The sequence below is a fragment of the Saccostrea cucullata genome, unplaced genomic scaffold (genome assembly GCF_032062105.1).
Source record: "Saccostrea cucullata isolate Sc308-1 unplaced genomic scaffold, CSIRO_AGI_Scuc_v1 ctg3038, whole genome shotgun sequence".
Taxonomy (NCBI): domain Eukaryota; kingdom Metazoa; phylum Mollusca; class Bivalvia; order Ostreida; family Ostreidae; genus Saccostrea; species Saccostrea cuccullata.
Genome location: NW_026934625.1, coordinates 1 through 22,882, shown reverse-complemented (window position 1 = coordinate 22,882; position 22,882 = coordinate 1). Strand labels below are relative to the sequence as shown.

Below are 22,882 nucleotides of genomic sequence, written 5' to 3'. Positions count from 1 at the left end.
GTACTTCTTCGCCGTCCACATCAAAAATGGCTGAAGCCTCGTTTTCATTTATTTCGTACACCGCGCCCGATCGGAAAAAAAATAAACAAAGGTAAACCTAATATGTTGATATAATTTCGTACGGCCATAAGTTAGACAAAATTGAATGCGCACTACAGAAGGTTGCTTGCATATTAATGATACTAAACACAGCTCTGTTGCTTATGGGATCTGGAGAAGAAGATTTTTAAATTTTTAAGGTTTTCTGATGTATTCTTATGTAAAATTTACTCATCCATTACGGCCCCACCCTTGCCCCAGGGGTCATGATTTGAACAAATTTGAGTCTACACCACCTGAGGATACTTCACTATGAGTTTCATCTTCCCTAGCCAAGTGGTTCTTGAGAAGAAGATTTTTAAAATACACCATTACTTTTTCACTAATTCTTAATTATCTCCCCTTGTAAGAGAGTATGGCCCTTCATTTGAACAAACCTGAATCCCCATCACCTAAGGATACTTTATGGCAAGTTTGGTTGAAATTGGTCCAGTGGTTCTTGAGAAGAAGATGAAAATGTGAAAAGTTTACAACGACGACGACGACGACAACGACGACGACAACAACGACAGACAACGGACAAATTGTGATCAGAAAAGCTCACTTGAGCCTTTGGCTCAGGTGAGCTAAAAAGTACGACAGCCCAGTACAAACATATTATCCCGGAGTACCCAAAACTCCGTCCCAATAAGCGGAAAACGCCCCGAGTTTCAAATTACTCAGTATATTTTAAATTTTTTTTGTTTGTTACACATAGTAATAAACTTGAACGTTGTTTTTAGTGATATTAACAAAAAGTTACAGTGACTTGGCTTATATAATACCACTTAATAGAACGTGTATCACGCCAGTGTCATTTCCTCCAACGTACGCTAACTCCATCACCAGGGTTCTCTATTCAGTCTTTTTTTCCCCCTTTCGGAGATTTCATGATCATACAAATTCAATATTACAATACATATTAAAGAACCTCAAGAAAATAACAGACCCTAACATATTTATATACATGTCATAGAAATAATTTTAAAAAAAAATACAGAAAAAAAGAATTTAAAAAATGTACAAATATCCATGCCTTTAGTGGGTATTTTCAACATTTTGAGTGGCCTTTCCATGATAGACAGTGGCGCACTACACACCTTCTGCTTCCATGCATATTCGTTTACAAACTGTGAAACAGCGCGTAGTTTCCCGAAACTGACGGACTTAGGGTAGTGACAGATTGAGGAAGTTTGGCGATAACTGAATCTGAAAGTTAATAGGCCTATGCTGTTAAAAAGTATATCATTGAGGGAGTTAGCAAGATTCCAGTTCTACTCGACCATGATTATTTCCCTCAGCTCTGCGCCTCGGAAAATAGTCCCGGCCTTGGGGAACTGGAATCTTGCTAACTTCCTCAATAACAATTGTATACTAATCTTGGATATCCAATGTTCACCATTTGTTTCTGTCATTGCATTCTGTTCACCAAATCTGAACTTTGTTTTGTGCATTATTTTGCAAGTGTTCAAAGTAAATAGTTGCCAATGTTTGCGATAATTTAGATATGTATGAAAGAGATTTTGAGTTATGCATTAGAAAGTTTTATACGATCTCAAGATTTCACTTTTTGAATACTTTAGTTTGTTTATTATGAAATTTTAAATATTGGCTATAATATTAAGTGGTTGCATGGACAGATCCAGCAATTTTTAAAAGGGAGGGGAGGTGCTACAGTGCCTCAATGCTATTGCATAGAATCACACAACAGGCCCTTCAAGCCTGGCAACAGTTTTCAGGGGGGGGGGGGGCTTCCAAAGAGTTGACGTAAAAAAAAAAAAAACAAAGCACCACCACCAAACAAATAAATAAAACCAAAACTCAAACACCCGCTTTATTTCTATTTCTATTTAAAAGGGAGGGGCGCTCTAACCTTTCAGAACATTTTTCTTTCGAATGCTTGCGTTTGGCTTTTTTTTTCTGACAATAAGAAGCATAGAAAACATCAGTCCAAATCAAATCTGTGATACATGGAGAGAAATATATTCTTCTGCATAATCCCTTTCATGACATTTTATGAAGATTATTTAGAAATGGCATATAGATATATAGCTAAGATTTGCCTCACCCATTCTCAATATAAGGGCACAAATGCCTCTCTGATTTTTTAAAAAATGAAGTTCAAGATAACAATTTTTCTATCAATTACCTTTGAAAGAAAGTATCTGAAGATTTTGTTTCCAGATCTTTTTTCATCAAATTTTAATACATGAAATAATGACAAGACGGTAAAGTAGAGGGTTTGATTTTTCCTTTCAAAAAACAAAGGTTACTTTTTGATCCAGATGTATAAAAACATTTTTTTTTTAATATATGCTTTAAACTCTTCTCTCTGTTTTGTTTAGAGCGATCAGTTTGGAATCTTGTCATTTTCTATAGATAATGGAACAACATGTACATGTAGTAAAATTCTATTTTGTAGTTACTGTCTTTTTTAACATATATCCATGCCGATCTAGAAAACTACGTAAATGTAACGTACATTTCAAGATATATTTCTGTTTAATAAAAAGCTTAAAATTCATATAAAAATTCATCGTTTTGTTTCAGTTTATTCCAAAAAAAGATTCTCTGTGTAATCACATTGTGTTATATGTCACAATCACCACTATGAAGACACGATTGCCTCAGAATATGAGTAGGTAACGTACATTTCAAGCTTGTAATGATATGTAAATTAGTAATAAGAAAATATTGAAAAAAAGCAATTATTGACATAAAAATCATTTCAATGAAGCGTTTTAACGCAGTAATATAAGAAATCATATTGTAACAAACGAGGTTATTGTCATCAAGTACATGAATGTCACGTCACTTCGGTAACGTTCATTTCACATATTATTGGGGAGTCCCCTCCACCTCAGATCATTACCATTCTTTTGTGCTGTTTTGCTGAAATTGACACCGGTCGTAGCCTAGTTACTTCTACCTGTGTGCAAGGGTACAGACAAAAAGAATAAGAGTCAGACGTATTTTGCTATGATCTAACAAATGCTCGTGTTTGGCCATTGAATCTTAACATAAATCTATTCCGAATACATCCATCGACAGTCTTGTTAACAAATTCATTTAGTATGTTGCAACATCGTTTGTCAGAACACAAACATACGTGCTTTTCAGCAGATCTGGAAAAATATAACCCAAAATGCAATGATTCAAACAAAACTGAGTATAGTGTGCCTTTCAGTATTTGAAATGTACGTGACCGTCTTGTGTTCTGGGTTTATTTGTTTTCTTTTTTGTTTCTTTTTTTTTTTTTTTTTTTTTTTTTTTTTTTTTTACCAATCATAAGCCTATGCATACCTTGTTTTAAATTATCAACAACAATTAAATTAATATTGACGAAAAGTCGCATATTAAAAGTAAACAAAATGCAAAAAGGTTGCCAAAGATGAATTTAAGACACTTAAAAATAAATTTTCTAGCATGTGGTAACAGTCTACCACATTTACGAGGATTGGGGATGCATTTAGATGGATTTATGTGGGCAGTTGTCAAATGGATTGTAACGATAATTTTGTTTCGCTCGTGTAAACGCAATTCATTGACTAAATAAAGAAAATGTCAGTTAGAAATATGCAAAATGTACGTTACCATACGTAACGTACATTTCAAATATTAAAATCAATTCTGTTCCACAAGCGTACGTTAGACACGCAATACCGGTATATTGATACTGTTTGAACTTGCATATCATAAGAAATGCATCATGCAGGTTTCGTATTCAGAAATATATACCAGAATATATACCAGGTATCAAAATTATATTACATAAAATTGACCTTAATAATTTTTTTTCTTCAGCAGAAACGTTTCTTTTCATTAATTTTGGGATTTAGCCGACCTCCAACCTTTGAAACTTTCCTTTGTGTACACATTCGAGTGTGTGAAAGTATGAAAATACATGAAAATTCGTGGGAGATTCACTTATTCGAATTTCATGGTAACGTACATTTCAGTAACGTACATTTCAAATGATCACTTTTCATGTAAAAAATAATTTTTAATTGTGTTGAGCAAAACGTCTTTGCCAGTTTAAAGGATACAAGGGGTTGCTTATTCAGAGTCTTCTCGTATTTTCTACTTAATATATATTCTTAATGGAAGAATATAGGTAACGTACATTTCTTTCTTATCTCTACGATTGAAAATGTCTTCCATTCCGTAAACATATTTATAAAAGTTGCTCAAATTGTTCAATTTCATGTTACATTATCTAAGTAGGAGTAATTAATCCTTTGAAATTTCAAATTTAGCCCATCAATAAATAAAGGAGAAAAAAACTATCAGGTGTATAACCTTTGTGTTTGCTTGTAATGTGGTTGAAATAGAATTAAGCGACAGGGACATTGCACAATAAAAATTATTTCTTATCACAAAGAAAATGTATTTATTGTTATGCAAAAGAAATATATATCATACAAGGTTTAACTTATCAGAAAATTTTTACTTGAGAATCAAAACTATATATTACACAGAGGGGATTCAGCATAATATTTGCCTCGACGACAGTAACGTACATTTCAAATAGGCTACTATATTTGAATTTGGAACTCCTTAAATACCCTTTCAGATCGATAATTATATGAATTCTTATTCATTGTTATATGACTATTTATAATGTTGATTTAAAAATTACATCAGTGGTATTTCTTCTAAATGAAAATGAGGCGACATTATTTGAGCCCTTATATTGAGAATGGGTGGCCTGAATCTTTCACTTCTTTCATGATACGTGTTGATAGTAGTACCCAGTTTTACGGAGGAAAGCAAAACTGGAAAACTTTATTCTTTTGCGAGCAGAATGAACAGAGTTTGAACAACATGTACAGTTACTTTATGCTTATTTCATTCAAAATATTAGACGTAAAATATCTTTGTTACATAAAAAAACTCTCCTTCTCTCTCTCTCTGCAAGAGTAAGGGGGAGGTTCAACCACCGGAACCAACAAACCCCCACCCCTCTGGAACTAGCATTGATGTTGCATCACATTTGAAAGCTTATTTTGATTTTTTTTTTGGTCAGAGATAACCAAAGGAAAATACCGCATAGTAGAATGTCGCATTGTCAATATTCAATATTTTTAATATCACAGACTTTAGTATGTTTTAATAATTTATAAAATTCTCAAATGTTATTTATAGTATGCTGTTTTTCTGAATTTTAAAAATACTTACACAAGTTACGAATATTTCTTTTTTATGGACTTAAAACATCGCTACCGTATATCCGTCTTTAAAAGAAAATATTAAAATATTTATATATAATTTGTACAGTCATGCATTTATTCTTTGCGTGTTTTCTTTTTTCGGATTCAAACTGATCGCAAATATATTTAAAAGCACTGAATATACAGTAAATGAAAGTCCCCCCCCCTCCCCCCGCAGATGGAAAGATAACTGTTTCTTTATATATCCACTAATTATATAATTTAAGGGTTTATTAAATCCAAACAGATACTGTAATTTGTTAAATATTGAATTTCTTATTTACATTTTCACTCCGATTACAAATAATTCATTCTTCTGTATTACGTAAAACCATTTATTTTCGCGGTATTTAGACACCAAGTATATAATGTCATTTACTATTTTATAATTTTGATAATTATGCTGGTAGTACTTTTATCTGAAATTGAAAGATTTACAAATTTTAACAGCATCATTCAGGCCTATATCTGTACCCTATTATATTGTAAAAACGGTGTATAAATTGTTGAACTTTAAAACACGTTACTTTGTTTATGGAGTGCAAAAAGGTCATATCTCAATATTCTAAATTGTCTAGATTTGAATAAAAATAAAGTTGTATTGGATTTTACTAAAAGTCTGTAAGCTTATAAACCTACACCACGTTTTGTTTCATCACATTAGATCAGTTTCAAAGAGCACAACTTTCCTATATGTCCATCATTTATGTGACATTTTCTCGCGATCGGTGACACCAATATTACATTTTAAGATCCATAAAAACCACTTTCCCCATGATATACAAATTGCGACTTTTTCCCCTGCAATAATTACTTAATATGTGAACAAAATATAGTGTTAAACATTCTTTTGCAATTTGTTTTAGGTTTTGCAAATTCTGTCGTTCATTGACTGGACTATAATTTACACGGGGAGACATATCTTTCCTAATACCCAGAGCAGAGAAAAGGATTTGTATTGTGTTTTTATGAACAATAGAGCATATTCCTGTCTAGAGAACCATGAATTACATAATTCTGCTGAATAACTCATTGTTTGATAAAGTCATACCACATTGGCTATTTTGTGTAAAAGAGTAAAGATGTATTTTGAAGACATCCTTAGATTTGATAATTGATATTGTTTACTCCAACTCTGAGGCTCCAAGATACAGCTACCATAAAAATTCACAATTTTGACCCCTCTTCCTGGCTTGGTTAAAGCACATGTATATGAAAGACAATATGCGACGACGACCAAAAACAAATATTAAGAGGTCAGTAGAATGCGCCAGATGACACATCTTAAATAATAAGTTATGGGGAAAATAAATAATATATAAACCAACCAAATCCTGTGCTGAGACAAACAACTCCGGCGTTTCTATCGTAATTACAAGTTTTGGAGCTAATTACGGATTGTTGACACTCCACCAAGGAATTTTCATATCCATTACAATAAATTCTGTCCAACCACCAAGTCTCTTTGTTTCCTTCTCCAAACAATGAAGAGAAGGCCGGGAGACCCCTGAAATGTAATTGCGACAAGTGATTTAATGTTGGAACATTTACCATGATATTGAGTTTGATTAATTGATTGAATATTGTTTAACGTCTCTCTCGAGAATTTTTCACTCATATGGAGACGTCACCGTATGCCGGTGAAGGGTTTCAAATTTTGACCTATAGGGATTTTATTGTGTTAGCGCCTACCGTGACACGGGATCTACGTTTTTAAGGTCCTATCGGAAAGACCCGTGACTTTCACTTCTAGTGCCGCGCGCTTGGCGAAGAAACAGTCACCACTTATGTTTACGTCTAAGGTATGACGCACGGCGCCGTGAACAAGAATCGAACCCGAACATCCCGACCACGAATACAATCGTATGTGTTAATGAAAAATCATTCTTTGTTATGTTTTATGACAAGAACATTCTACACTTCAGGTTAAAGCAATATGAGCTGCATTTTTGAAAATTTTTTTTGCTGTTAAAATGCGTTATTAGGATAAATTTGTGTGTAACTAGGTTAATCCTTTATGATCAATGAGACTAAAATAAAGCATTTAATTGTTTAAGAAGAAAGATTTCTATTTTATCGAATATACAGTATTATATAAGAAATCATTTTTATACAGGACGGCAATAATGCAATTTTGATTCAATCAAAGCTCATAAATACTTCTTACATCGCAAATATGAACAACAGAAGTTTATAAACATTCTTTTTTTCTGTCATTGTAATAGTTATTTTCAATTTTGCAATAAAAAATTCCGACATAAAAGGTGCAGCTCATATTGCTAAAACCTTGTACCTTGAATATCCTAAACTTTTACAAGTCACAGCAGCATCATTTTTATCCCAATATCGGTCACACAAGGTTCGCCATTCATCATTTATTAGAACTTCAACTCTGCCTTCATATTGAGAACTTCCATTTACAATTCTTACTGAATCTGAAAATAAAAAAGTAATGCCAAAATGCCATTTATATTGCTCTCTATCAGTATGTTTTAGCTCTATTGATTAAAGACTAGAAGAGCTTATGCGATAGTAATGCATCCGTCGTCCGTCCGTCTAGCTGTCTGTAAACAATTTTTCAAAATTTAAAATTTCAAAATAGCTACTCCTCCTACAGCTTTTCAAAATGATACCCCTACAACAGTTTTAATCTGATTTCAATATAACTGGGAACACAAGATACATAATTCTGTGTATCGGTTTTTTTTATTTCCAAGAACGGTCACCGTGTTGCCCCGGTTACTATAAAGAGAACTTTTTGTGATGTTCTTTCAAAATGCTACTCCACTTACAGTTTTAGTTTCATTTCAGTATAACTTGGCACACAAGTAAACCACTCTAAGATACATAATTCTGTGTATCGGTTTTTTTTTTATTTCGATGAACTGTTTCGCCATGGTTACTAAAAATAGAAATTTCTATGAAATACTTTCAAAATGCTACTCCAAATACAGTTAAGTCTGATGATAGTATAATGTGGCATTTAAGTAGTCAACACTGAGATACATAATTATACCCGCACTTTCTAAAGAAAGTTCGGGTATATTGTTGTTACTCATGTCCGTCCGTCCGTCCGTCTGTCACACTTTTCTTCCCTGAACTCCTTCTACATTTTACACAGTAGCTTAATCATCTTTTGGGAGATGGTTGGTGGTGTCATGTAGATGTGCAGTAGGGTTTCGGAATTTTGATTTTGCCCCGGGGGGTCAAATGGGGGTCGAAAAATGACGTTTTTTGTGCAAAAAGTCCCGTCTTCCCTGAACTCCTTCTACATTTTACTCAGCAGCCTAATCACCTTTTGGGGGATGATTGGTGGTGTCATGTAGATGTGCAGTAAGGTTTCGGAATTTTGATTTTGCCCCGGGGGGTCAAATGGGGGTCGAAAAATGACGTTTTTTATGCAAAAAGCCCCATCTTCCCTGAACTCCTCTTACATTTTACTTAGCAGCCTAATCATCTTCTGGGGGATGATTAGTGGTGTCATGTAGATGTGCAGTAAGGTTTCGGAATTTTGATTTTGCCCCAGGGGGTCAAATGGGGGTCGAAAAATAACGTTTTTTATACAAAAAGCCCTGTTTTCCCTGAACTCCTCTTGCATTTTACTCAGCAGCCTAATCATCTTTTGGGAGATGGTTGGTGGGGTCATGTAGATGTGCAGTAAGGTTTTGGAATTTTGATTTTACCCGGGGGGTCAAATGGGGGTCGAAAAATGATGTTTTTTATGCAAAAAGCCCCGTCTTCTCTGAACTCCTCTTACATTTTACTCAGCAGCCTAATCACCTTTTGGGAGATGGTTGGTGGTGTCATGTACATGTGCAGTAAGGTTTCGGAAGTTTGATCTTGCCCCAGGGGGTCAAATGGGGGTCAAAAAATGATGTTTTTTATGCAAAAAGCCCCGTCTTCCCTGAACTTCTCCTACATTTTACACAGTAGCCTAATCATCTTTTGGGAGATGGTTGGTGGTGTCAGGTAGATGTGCAGTAAGGTTTTGGAATTTAGATTTTGCCCCAGGGGATCAAATGTGGGTCGAAAAATGACGTTTTTTGTGCAAAAAGCCCTGTCTTCCCTGAAGTCTTCCTTAATGTTACTCAGAAGCCTAATCATCTTTTAGGAGAGTTAAATATTTTGAAAATTATGTAAAACATCAACGTCAAGGGGTAAAAAAGCATCGCATGCTGGGAAACACCTTGAATTCTTATGAGTAATTAATGTACATGTCAAATGTGAGAGTCATATCTCATCTCAATCAAAAGTTATAAGCAAATGCAACATTTTTTAAAAGTAGGTAAGGCTTGATCGCTTCAAGGTCAATGTCACAGAGTAAAAGTCATGATTTATTTGGAAAGGTCTTATCACAGGTAATAATATACATGCATTATGATATGAATGCCCTAACTTTTCTCTTTCAAAATGATGAATTTATAACAGTTTAATTTTTTTGCAAGTAGGTCAAACTTCTAGGTCACATGTAAAAAAAAAAAACCCATGCCATTCTCACAGGTAAATACTAATACATAAGTTTAATATGAATGTCTCTTCTCATTCAGTAGATATGACTGTGATGACCAAGGTTAAATTTATTGAGACAGATGGACAGTCTGACATACAAATGTACATATTTCTACATGAATTGGGTAAAATTGGCCCAGTGGTTCTAGAGAAGTTAAAAATGTAAAAAGTTTTCAGACAAACAGATGGACAACACTTCACGACAGACGTTATATGCTAAGGAAACCAAAAGCTCAAATGAGTGTTTTGAAAGGGTTACAATATGGTTGCAGTATTTGAAAAGCTGTTTTTTTCATGCAGAGATATGCATGACCAACATATTCATGTTTTATATTTTCTTTAGTAATTTGTTTGTTTGTTGTGAATACATCTCTCTTGGGAATTTTTCCCTCATATGGAGACACCACCAAATAATAATGAAGATAAGATGTGTTTGTGAAACACTGATGTCCCTGTATGGAAGCCTATGGCGAAGGTTGAAGTTTCTCAAATATATGTCAAACTCAAAGGTCAAGGACAAAGGGTTCAAATTGTTAGTATCAGAAGAAAGTCTTGTCACAAGGAATGCACATGTGAAATAAAGAAATCCCTAGTAATTCCTGTTCAAAAGTTAATTGCCAAGGTTAATTTTTTTGTTTAAGTGGTTCAAACTCTAGGATCAAGGTCAAACATATTTATACCTGTTGACAGTTCACAATGAATACACATGTTAAGCATGAAAGCCCTAGCACCTACTGATCAAAATTTAGGCAGAGTTTAAAGTTTGGTATTTTTCTTGTAAAAATGTGTATCCTAGGTCAAGCGATCAGAGGTAAAAATTAATGGTACCCAAATAAAAGGTCTTAATTGTCACAAGAAATAAACCTATAAAATGTGGAAGCCATTTGTATAGCCCATCCCACTTAAAACTTATGGGCAAGCTAGCTAGGTTATAATTTCTGCAGACTAATAGACAGACATAATATAAACACAAGAAACAAAATATGTATAATAATTAGTCAAATGGAAAAAAATATACTATTTAATTGGAATCACAAAATAGATTGTTATTTCAGGGACAGGAAGTTGGTAGGGAGATTGGAATCCCCCCATCCCCCCCCCCCCATCTGGAATTTGCTTTGTTATTTAAACAAGACTATATACTGAAGCAAATAAAAAATGACTTTGGACATCCTCCCCCTAACTTAGAAAACATTGACCTCACTATCATTGTTTTTTATTTGTTTATTTGTTTTCAGTTTTTTTCCTCCTGCTTGTCAGGAAATTCTGGGCTGGAATTTTTTGACTGAGATGTGAACCCCCCTCCCTATTCCCGAAAAAAAATTCTGGATCCGCACCAGTATTGGCAGTAAGTTCAGTAACTGAATGTCACATTGACAACGGGAGATAACTTCACAATATGAAATTCGTCTAGTGTGGCATGCGATGATCTTTGACCCTTTTTGAACTTTAACCTAATCGTTTGGGTGTATTTTACCCCCCACTATACTTAAACTTCTACTTACCGACTGCCTGTGTCTCGTCAACTTCATGAAATATAAATCCAATTATAACACAAAATGAATTAATCCTATGCACACCAGACTGCAGCCATGTGCTAATTCCATTCGGCGAACCTTCGTCGATTCCGTCACCTTATCAGATGAAGTGGGAATCTGCCGAGGTGTGCCAAATGGTGTTTAGTCTATAAATATGATAATGGGTGACGCAACGTGATGTGATGTAGAAATTTACATGTTAACACGTATAGTACAAGAACAAATTTTAAATTAATTCATAACAAACGATATTAAATTTTAACAAACCTTTTCCATCTAGCCTATTCCAAAAAGTATGTGCTGTGTGATTGTGGTGTCGAGTGGGGGGGGGGGGATTAGTAAATTTAAAAAGGTCCTATTATGAGCAGAACATATATCAAAATCTAATTTCAGGCGCGGATCCAGAAATTTTTTCCAGGGGGGGGGGGGGTCCACCTCAGTCAAAAAAAAATCCGATCCCAGAAATTTCTTGACAACCAAAAAAAAAACCTAAAGTAAAAAATGTGTAAATATCGTGGGGGGGGGGGGGGGTAGTGACTTCTATTGCCTCAAATCTTTAACTTTTCATACCCATTTTACACATATTCGTGTTTACCAGGGGGGTCTGCGTTTTCCAAGGGGGGTCCATTGTAACTTTTTCCTTGTTTTAGTATATACATTTTTTAACCTTGTAAATTCCAGGGGGGGTCCTGACCCCCCCCCCCCCCCCGACAGATGCGCGCATGAATTTACATCATTAATAGAATTCAGACTGGTATATAATGAATTAAGCATGTATAAAATAGATATAAGAGGTTCTGAGTTATAGGTCACAGGGTCTGAGAATTTCATATTCAATTTGATGAATACATGTAAATTATAGAATTATTTTGACTTTTTCCTTGGAAAGCCGCCCAATATGTAGGAGCGTGTATTTAGAGGCAAACACCTTAGTGCGGGTATTACTGTCTCATGACAGCATCTAGTTGTCTTTATTGTTTTCTTTATTTTGATGAATGATGTTGCCATGCATGGTACATGTAACTAAAATTGAAAATTCTGTTAAATTTTATTTAAAGCTAATTGCACCGTTGTAGTCTTACTTGCAGTCTTGCCACAAAAAAAGAGACTTAATCAAGGATCATTATTTGTTTATTGCTGATGTAAAGATTCGAGTCCAAATTCTGAACTGCTACTTCTTACTTTGTTTGAGTACAAACCAGTCGAGTTACAATCTCGACAGAGACATCTGCTTATCTGTAATGGGTAAAGAGGAAATGGATAACTGGAATCGAACCTGCATCCCTAGTCAGGTACTCTACCAACTGACCTACAGTACAGGCAACGCGGATCCCGTATTAGACCGCGTCCCCTCCGCGGTGTATTAATCCTTTCCGCGTTACACCGTCGCGGGTTTTGATCGCGGTGATACCTGAGACCGTGTTTACACCGCGGCGGGGCCAGCTACCGTTATTCTTCAGCTAAGATGTTCTTACCTGTAAAGTATTGTCGATTTTTAATCGTGTCGAAATGAGGGGGGGGGGGGGGAGATTACGAGCACATTGATATAGATTTATACCACTACATGGATTCTTTAAAAATTCATTTTTTAAGTTTTATCAAATTGTTTAATAAAAAACATCTTCTTCTTTTTTCTTTTTTTTTGTACCAATAGTCACTCAAAATTAATTAATTCTCAAACACGTCTGTTAACAGTAATACAAGTACAGTATAGGATGAAATAAAGTCGAATAATTTATCGAATATATTAACTTAAAGTTTATTTTCAAAATCAATAATGCCACCCCAAATGATCTTCAAATTGCTAAAAAGGTATAATTAAAATTTAAAGAATGCCATGATATCGCTTCTCTTTATTATGCACTGGTGTAATCCGGTGTTCACAATTAGCCCGTGCAGTTGCAGTTACATGTAGCTATGTGTTTATTTATCTGTGAGATTATATCAGTCATTTGGTTTCATTTAGAAAACTACCGTTACTTCTGTATACATATCTGTTATAAATAATAGCATGAAAAACGATGATAGATAGTGATACATAATTACAATTAAATTTTAACAAAACACGCGTAAGTGTAGGAATACCGTTGTTCCATTATTATGCGCTACACTGTAAGACTATGAACTAAATATCGACGATTTTTATTTGTTTTTTTTTTGTTTTTGTTTTTCTTTTTTTTTTTGGGGGGGGGGGGGTATTGTTAATAAAATAATCACAGGTCATTCTATTCAGAATATCAATAATATCATAGCTATAGTATTTGAATGTATTTCTATTTTCTGCTCTTTTCGAAAATTACTAAAATCATGTCAATGAACATAAACAAATTTCAGATTTCTCCGGTTCAAATAAAACACAAACACAAATATGGGCCCTTAAAATATTTGAACACACAACACAGAAATTAACTTATTTTAATCAGCAAGTTGCCAAGCTTCAAGTTTTCAGATGTCTGTGTTACCGTTCGGTTTTCCTCAGGTAAGTTTGGTGTGGAGTGGAGCTTACTCGAAGCGGATGAGAAGCCCCGAGGGAACGACGCTGTCTAGTGTACAGAATCAGAATCAGTTTATTCGCTCAAACCATACAGCATGGTACATGAGGAACATAAAGTATATACAATGTCTATAATGTCGTCAGAGGTACATTAGTATAAATATACACACATATAAATAATTAATATAAATATACATACGTAAATAAATGTTTTACAACTGCATGTAGAGAGGATGTACATATAGTACATGTAATAATAAAGTATATGCAAAAAGAAAATACCAGGAGGACAGCTAAGAAGGACAGACAGTCTCAAATATTTTTGAAATAAATGTACATAGTTTTTGTAAAGATTGTATATTTGAATTGGCCATGAGTTCATAAAACTTAACAACATTTGGTCTGGTGCAGTAACTTTTGTGTAAAAATTTTTTTCTTATCTCTGAAAAAGCTGTACACTCTAAAATGTAGTGGTATTCATCGCCTATCTTTCCATTGTTACAAACTACATACTACCTATATACACAGGCTGTTACCTGAGTGTATTACCTGTATGCGTTTTCCTACAACATTGTAAAACGAAGCCGGTTTTCTTTTCATGTGTAGCTCATGGATTGAAATGCATGAAATAAAGAATTCAATGTTTTTGTTGCAGACAGAATCCTTTTTAAATTTTTTGTTTCAAATAATATTTTCAATAATTCGACAATTTTAATATACTGTGTTTTTCTTAATCAAATTTTATAACAAAAATATTTTTTTTAACCACCAAAATCTGTCGTTGTAATCTGGCGACAAAAAGGGAAGTAATTCAAATTAGTGCTAAACGAAAGAAGAAAGTGAATCATAAACAAGTCTCTCGATAAATAACAATAAAACTTAGACAAAATCCACAAATGGTCAATAAACTGATAAATCAGCGGTAGTTTTATTCGCTAGACTTAAGAAATTGATATACTGATCAAAAAGGAGGAAAAACGATCATGCACGTGCCTTAATATTGTGATATTTTTCTTCTCTCTCTCTCTCTCTCTCTCTCTCTCTCTCTCTCTCTCTCTCTCTCTCTCTCTCTCTCTCTCTCTCTCTACTAACTGGTACAGATATAAACAGACACGAAATAACATAGCAATGGATCATTATTTGATTTAATTAATATCAAATACTTCATTAATTTGTTTTAAAAGTTGTTTTTTTTTTACTTTTATTCTTTTCATACACTCCGTTTAAAAAAAAGCAACAATAATTTGACACAAATGCCAAGGCTATGATATCGCATGTGAAAATGATATCGATGAAATAATAATGAAACAATGAATCAAATGTGTTGTTGAATGGCTAGACAACGATGTGCACATCCAGCGAGCGTTACCCAAGGTATACTCAAGACAGGTGTGAAACCCCCAGGGCATGTCGTTTCCTGCTCAGGCACTGCTAATCCCTATACACAGGAAATGATCGCGGCTAATACTTACATTGTAATACACAAAGAAACAGAATTTGTCAAAGAAAACAAAAATATATGAATTTTTGCATTGAATATTTATTAATATAAACTATAATTTCGTCTGTGAAGTTTATCATTACACCTGCACATCCTATCTTATCTATTGAACACGAAAATCGAGAAATATTAAAATTAAAAAGAAAGACATTGTTTTAAAAAGTAATACATTAAAATGAAGGTGAAAAACGATAATTTTTCTTGATCTCTTGTATAAAGTTCACGTGCTCAAAGTTAACTCTCGCCATCGAATGCTTTTCGGTCATTTGACAATTTGAGAAAAATGCCTGCACATTTATATAAAAGAGGGAAGTAAATTAAAGAAAAGTTTTCTTAATTTGGGAACAGAACATAAACGATGAGAAATAAAGAAGAAAAGAGTTTTTTTTCTTGGTATCCTGGATAAAGAAAATTTAAGTTCACGTGCCCACTACATGTAACTGCAAATGCTCGTCATCGAATGTTTTCTGGTAATTTGACACTTTAAGAAAAAGCCTGTACATTTTATATACGATAAATCGAAATTAATTAATAAACAATATGAAGATGTACATTTTTAAAAAGATGTACATCTTTTTTTTTTCAAATGAATGCTGAAAATCGTTTATCGAAACTTGAACAGTCTGAGTTCAACATTTATTACAGTTTGCATATAATATGAAGATTTAACAAAAAAAAAAAACTAATTAAAATTTCTAGTATTTAATTTTTTTTCTTGATAGATTTTTAATAACACAAAATTTTAACCATTGCAAAGACGTAACAATTTAATAAAATTTTCTATTCAATTTCAAATATTGATATGTAATTTTAGAAGCAAAAAAAAACTTATTTTTTTCTTAGTTTAAATTCTATTCATAGCAAAATTAATTAATAAACACACGTTTTTTTTTTTTTTTTTTTTTTTTTTTTTTTTTTTGTTACAGGGAAAATTCGCAAATTATAATTCGGGGAGATAACTCCCGTTTGTTTACGATACTAATTATCAGTAATTGATCGATGATTTAACCGCGGCGGGGACAGGTAAGTGATGAATTTCCCGCGGAGGGAACGCGGTTTACCTGTCTACCTGGCCAAATACCGCGTTGTGATTATACCGCGGCGGGGACGCGGGAAATACGGGATCCGCGTTGCCTGAACTGTACATAGGCCGATATTTCAGCTTAAATCATCGCATTCCTTCCTCCTTAAATTATCTTTTCCCTCTACTACAAAACTCGTGTTTTAATTAGGCCCTAAAGCATGCCCAGAGTTGTCAACAGTCGAACTATTGGACTTTTGTAAGTAAAAAGCAAGTTGTGTTTGTGAAACACTATGCGCCCGGCGGCAACAAGGATTGAAAAAGCTATTTTAGCATATAGGTTACAGTCAAGATCACAAGGGCATTGCCCTTGGTGTCAATTGAAAGAGCTTATTAATAATTAACAAGTTGCTGTCCTTTAAAAAAGGACTGCAATACGTGGACCATATGCATGTTTTTCTAACCGAAATTATTTAATTAAGATAATTTCTAGGTGTAGTGAATATTCATGTTCACATTTTCTACAATGATCTGCATACTTATGACTGATTGTAGTCTCAAAGCAAAATTGTTAAATGTTGTCTCCGATTAGCGGCTTTTAGTTTTGTCAGTTTAAAAAATCGGGCTTTTTTGATACGTGTAACCCATAATGGCTGGGACTTCACACATGTTCTGTATTTATACAGAAAAAATCAATCATGGGAAAAATAGGGATCTGATGGTTCAAGTGTAGCACAGCTCTGTAGTACGCAGATTTTTTTTTGCCCCCCCCCCCCCATATTAAAAACCGTTGCTACAGACCTCTTTCAAACGGTATTTGGATTGCTGAAATATTAAATTGTTTTGCGAGCCTTGATACACAAAACTACTGCCGGTGAAAACTTGTTTTATCTTTTCAAAGCTAGAACTTTTTTCATTCAAGTTGTTAAGTTACATATATCTATACAGTATACTACAAGTTCTTCCTACTTTTTAAAATGATTCTACCATAGAATCAATGTTTAGTTTGTATATAAAAGTATATGTATAATAGAGAAATTCAGATCCACAAATGAATATGAAAATGGGAAATGCGGATTTAAAAGCGCGATTTGACAATGAATAGCATATTCTAATTCGAATAGGGCGAATTATTCTACGGGCAAGTTACCTTAGGTGCGAACTCTCTAGCATTCTCGCGCCTGCGTAGCCTGTCGTTTGCCCATGGCATCCGGTTTAACCTCCCTTATATATTTACTGCGTGGACCTCAGGGTCCACGCAATGAAGTATACATACCAAATATGAAGTCTCTCTCTCATTGGTTCAAAAGTTATGGCGAAGGTTAAAGTTGACAACAAAAACAGAGAGGACAAAAACAATACACGCCTCGGATCTGTCGATCCAGGCGCATAAGTATATAGGACTGTCTAGCTGGAGTATAAAAATTAATTTTAATTGGATAAAAACTTTACTTTATATCGTATAAAATGAGGAGTTGACTTCGTCACATTGACTTCCGTCAAAAACGTATCAATCCACCTGACGTTTAATACATTCAAATTTTGTTAAGGAATGAAGCTTATTTCAACTTTTTTTATACGATATAACTTAACTTGGAGCAGGTTACGCTTTATAAACTTGAAATAAGCTTCATTCCTTATAATTTAATTTCAGTGTAGACAAGGAGCCAACTTTTTTCAATGCCAACTTCTCTTTTGACCTACCATACCCCCCCCCCTTCCCCCTGTTGCTACTTGCTTGTCCGTGGTCACAAAATTAACCCTGGGCTGGTGTGGGAGAAGGTATCCTAAATGACCTTATAAAAATGAATTTCTGTGTTCTTTCTATTTTAATATTTCTTCACTTATGGTAGTTATGTTAGTTTAAGAATCGTTGTAAATTGTGCTTTGGAAAAAAATAAAATTAATCAAATTTTCATTTCATTGTGAATTGTAGCTGCAGAACTGTAGCTCTCCGAAAATTATATACATGTATTGACAGACTGGAGAGATCTCAGTGGTCCTCCATCCCATTTTTTTCAGACCAGCTGCAGAGAGCTACAGATATGCAGCTAGTACGTGTAATGGTAATGATCCTTTTACAAAGCTAATGTCCAAATAACTATCTCACTTCCAAATTCCATCGGAATCGAAAGCAAGTTTCTTTAGACTTGCCTAGAAAGCCGAACTTTCAAAAGCACTGTTCTTGCACTGCTAGGAACAGATTTCGTAGGTTGAAAGTTCACACAGGGCTAAGGCAGAAGTAGGTATCGTTATAAAAGTGATTTTTTTTTTTTGCATTCAATATAAAACTTACCATTCCTTGCATGGTAACATACGACTCCGGCCCTATTACTATAGCCGCAGCTACTAGATCCAACTACAGAATGAGAACACTCTAACAAGGAGCTTTCTTTTCCATTACAATTGAGGCCATCCAACCACACATCTTTATCACCCCCTCCAAATGCGGACGAATGAGCTGGGAGACCTCTACAAAAGACACTTTATCAATGTTGCCTTGTGTCATAAAATTAAAAAATATATCAGTTATTATTCATTTATTCACAGAATTGTTGTTTGAAAGTAAATTATGAAAAACGCTTTAGAAAATACCCTGAATATCCCAAAACTTTACAAGTCACATCAGCTTCCCTTCTGTCCCAATATCCGTCGCAAACACTTCTCCATTGACCATTTATCAAAACTTCTATCCGACCCTCTTGTGCAGAGCTCCCGTTAACAATCCTGATTATAACTAGTAATGGACATTAACGAGTGAATTTTCTTACTTTAAAAATGAGAAAATATTAAACAGTCGAAAAACATGTCCTTGCCGTTCAATCTTATAAATATGGTTACAAAAATGATCGAAAACAAATAAAAAAAACCCTTAAGGTAAGTCACTCGTCAGCTTTTCAGAAAAGTTCACGCAGAAGCTTTTACTTCAAAACTACTTATTAAAATTCAATTTTTATAACATATTTAAATTCAACAATGTAAATTTTTTAACATTCAATGAAAAAACTGCTCAAAAATCTACAAAGAAGCAAGATTTATGAGGGACTATTTCTTTTGGTGGAAGGATATTTAGCAGAAAATTCTGCAAATCTGCACATTTATAAAATTTAATGTAATGGAAATTTAGCCTCACATACTTTTACTCGGAGAATATTTTCCGTTTTGATATTGCTTAAAATATGTAATATAGGCTTCATTTATATTTTTAGACTAAGTTTTACACCTTCCCTCAACAAACTTTTCCAAAAAATGAAAATATATTAAAGAAGTCAAGATCAAATTTACACCATTTTTTGCCTGAAAATCACATATTTTGACAAATATTTCAAAATTAACATCACTGACCCCATCTTTTTCTTTCATTATTTTAAACTACTCGATACTTGTGACTGATCAGCACTTAAGTCGTAAAAAGTTTGATATAAGAAAATTTTTTATTGCTTATTAAGTTTTTTAAAACCCCAAATATGTTATTTTTTAGTGCAAAAAGGTCACACAATAATTTACGCGCATTAATTTGCAAGATTTGTTTAATGATAAATATTATTCAAACTATTTTACGTAAAATAAGATTATATTTATTGCCATGCTTACATCTGATCAAATATAATAAGGGTTAAAGTAATTAACCAAAGAGATGAAATTTAAGTGCAAAAAGGTCAACTTAAATGTACCATAGATCAGTAGGATGCACACTGACCCCCTATTTTCTTTGCGATTTTGAGTTACACTTTATGAGTACTTATTCAAAATATACTTCTCAAAAAAATCCTTGATTAAACAAATTTCAGGAGTGACTTACCTTAAGATACAAGAGTTGGGTCTTTTATATTTTAAAATACAGAAGGGTTAATTATCTTTAAAGAATAAAGTTATATTGTGTCATACTAGTGTGAAATATACCGAGAGATTATTTTTGAAAACATCATGGCAGACGCTCTTACCCTAGATATCAATGTGAAGAAGGGGGAAAGGCGTTATAAAGATCGATTTGGCAAATGTCTGAACAGACAGACAGTCGTCTGATTTATTCATTTTCTATAATATTATTATAAACATAATAATAATAGTTCTTTATTGAAAGAAGGTTACCCGATTAGTGCAAGCACTACTTTTTCCTGGAGAAGGTGTCAATTTTCTGAAAATGTTTTATATTGTCAATTTTGTCAAAATTTTAAAGAGCTATTAATTGTAATGCACATTAGACCTCTAAGTAGTTGTATTCGAGTAAGAGGATCGTGTTGGTGTTAATGACTATAGTGGAAGTAACATAGTGCTCAAGGAAAGAAAAACTATCAGATGACTAAGGGACGTAATTAGTTGATCAATATCAACTTGCGGCCTAGTTCTTTGTATAAATAATTACATAAAATATCTATAACATTTGTTAAAATGCATACAAGTAGAGGACAGTCACTATGATATAAACACTTAAATTATCTTAGATACTCACCACCTGTAGAAGGATAACAAATGACACCGGCATTCCGCCCAGAAATGTGACTGTTTGCTCCTATGACTGATTTTGAACATTGCAATAGAGAAACTTCATGCCCTGTGCAATTAATTCCGTCCAACCAGTTATGTGAATTTCCCTCTCCGAATACGGTCGAAGCAGTCGGGAGGCCCCTGTCAAATGCACCATTTGTTTAGGTTATAAGATGTTCTTTGATTGAATTCTCGTCGTTATGCATTTTTTCTCTTTTGTCAGTGACCTTGAACTTAGCTATGCATGTAGCTGCAGAACTGTAGCGTTATGGTTTTATTTATCGGACTTTGACACATAAAACCATAACGCTACAGTTATGCAGCTAGATATTAGCGGAACTGGCCTTGTGTCAAGGCTATGACACATCCTTTATGATATTGATTGACTGTATATTGTTTAACGCTCCTCTCGAGTCTCGAGAATTTTCTCACTCATATGGAGACGCCGATGTCCTATACTCTGCACTCACGGCCATTGATCGGGGAGGGGTCTTTTTTGTGCCAGCACCTACTGCGACACGGGACCTCAGTTTATGTTGTCTCATCCGAAGGACCTGCTCCACAGTGGGATTCGAACCCGCAACGTTTGGATCAACTCATTACTTTGAGACTCTAGAAGAAACGTTCTTATCACTGCACCACCCTTTATGACGTAATATCAAATGTGAAGTTTGAAAGTAATATTTTTTCAACTTTTGGCCTTAAACTTGCCAAAAAAAAAACATCCTTGGGGTTTTAATGAAATATTTGTGTTCAATGTTAACTTTTAATTGACCTTCATTTGAGAGTTTTAAAAAGGATATGAAATAAATCCTCGTGCTCTCTCCCTCTCTCCCTCTGCCTTTTTTGAATCAGTGATCTTAATGAAGCTTGAGCGACATGGTGTGTTAAACAATACATACTCATATGAAATATGTACAATACATGTAAGTATGAGCCGCTATTGCTCCTTATTACTATAAATCAATTATTTTTCGGGATTCATTTATTCGCGAGTTACCAGTTTAAATTCAATCTGCGGCTTCGCGGATATGTCTCTCTCTCTCGAAAAAAAAATAAAGTTTGGTCTACAGTAACAGGTCAAGATCATAACTCATTTTCATGTCATAATAAAAGTTTGTTTTATAGAGAAATATGAAAATAACGACACATTAATCGGGTGAGTATCATTACCGCTTCATTTTCGAAATTTTCATTACCGCTACATAGCCATTACCGCTACAAAAAACGTTACATTACCGCTACATTTAAAACATGTAAAAGTATGCATTACCGCTACATTGCCCCTTTCGTTAGCCATCAACTTATGCGTGTACAGATTGATTTAAAGTACAACATACATGTATAGAAGTATAAATCCTTTCCTGTTTCCCATGCTCACCAAGGGGAGGTGAAAGTAGGACTTTGAGCGGGATTTTTTTCATTTAATTTTTTGTTTGAGATTTATTCTATTTCTAAAAACTTCTGTTTAGAAACCGAAATTGTACTTTACTACACATTGAGTGAATTGTGTTGATTGGAACTAATATTCCGTACCATACCTGGCTATTTCAATATGTAGCGGTAACGAGTTGTTTTCGGCTGCTTCAGTATGTAGCGGTTATAAGTTGTTTTCGGCGAAAAAAATGTAGCGGTAATGATCAGTCGAAAATTTGAAAAAATGTAGCGGTGATGAGTTTTGGGGATGTAGCGTTAATGTTGACCTCCCCATTAATCAAGCTTACGGTCAAATAAAACAATACAAATTGGGATAAGAGCAAACACAATCTTTAAAAACGACAGAGGTGGGATCGGGTGCCATGCAGGAGTAAGCATTCCCTGTCGACCGGTCACATTGCCGTTTGCTCCTTGTCCCGTCTTGGCAAGCGGATAGAATATACATGTATAAAGTTAACATAAAAGTTATGCAAACTAGATGCACACAATTCGTCAAGGTGCATCACACCTGTTGTAACCACCGGTATCATTCTATCAAATTCTGAATTTGCAATTTTTTTTAAAAAAATTTAGATTGACGGATTCGATATGAAAGTACATGTATTT

The 22,882-nt window shown here is 34.1% G+C and overlaps 1 protein-coding gene across 1 annotated transcript in view; it reads right to left on the bottom strand.

Annotated features, from left to right (window-relative positions):
- The window catches only part of LOC134241068 (deleted in malignant brain tumors 1 protein-like), a gene marked incomplete at both ends in the record, with an annotated part of 56,059 nt that extends 35,079 nt beyond the window's left edge, over window positions 1–20,980 (bottom strand). Inside the window, 5 exons of the mRNA XM_062723159.1 lie at window positions 6,617–6,795; window positions 7,582–7,723; window positions 18,648–18,823; window positions 18,947–19,088; window positions 20,805–20,980. Coding sequence (XP_062579143.1) covers window positions 6,617–6,795; window positions 7,582–7,723; window positions 18,648–18,823; window positions 18,947–19,088; window positions 20,805–20,980 — 815 coding nt within the window. The remainder of the gene's footprint in view (window positions 1–6,616; window positions 6,796–7,581; window positions 7,724–18,647; window positions 18,824–18,946; window positions 19,089–20,804) is intronic.
- Between the last annotated feature and the right edge of the window lie 1,902 nt (window positions 20,981–22,882).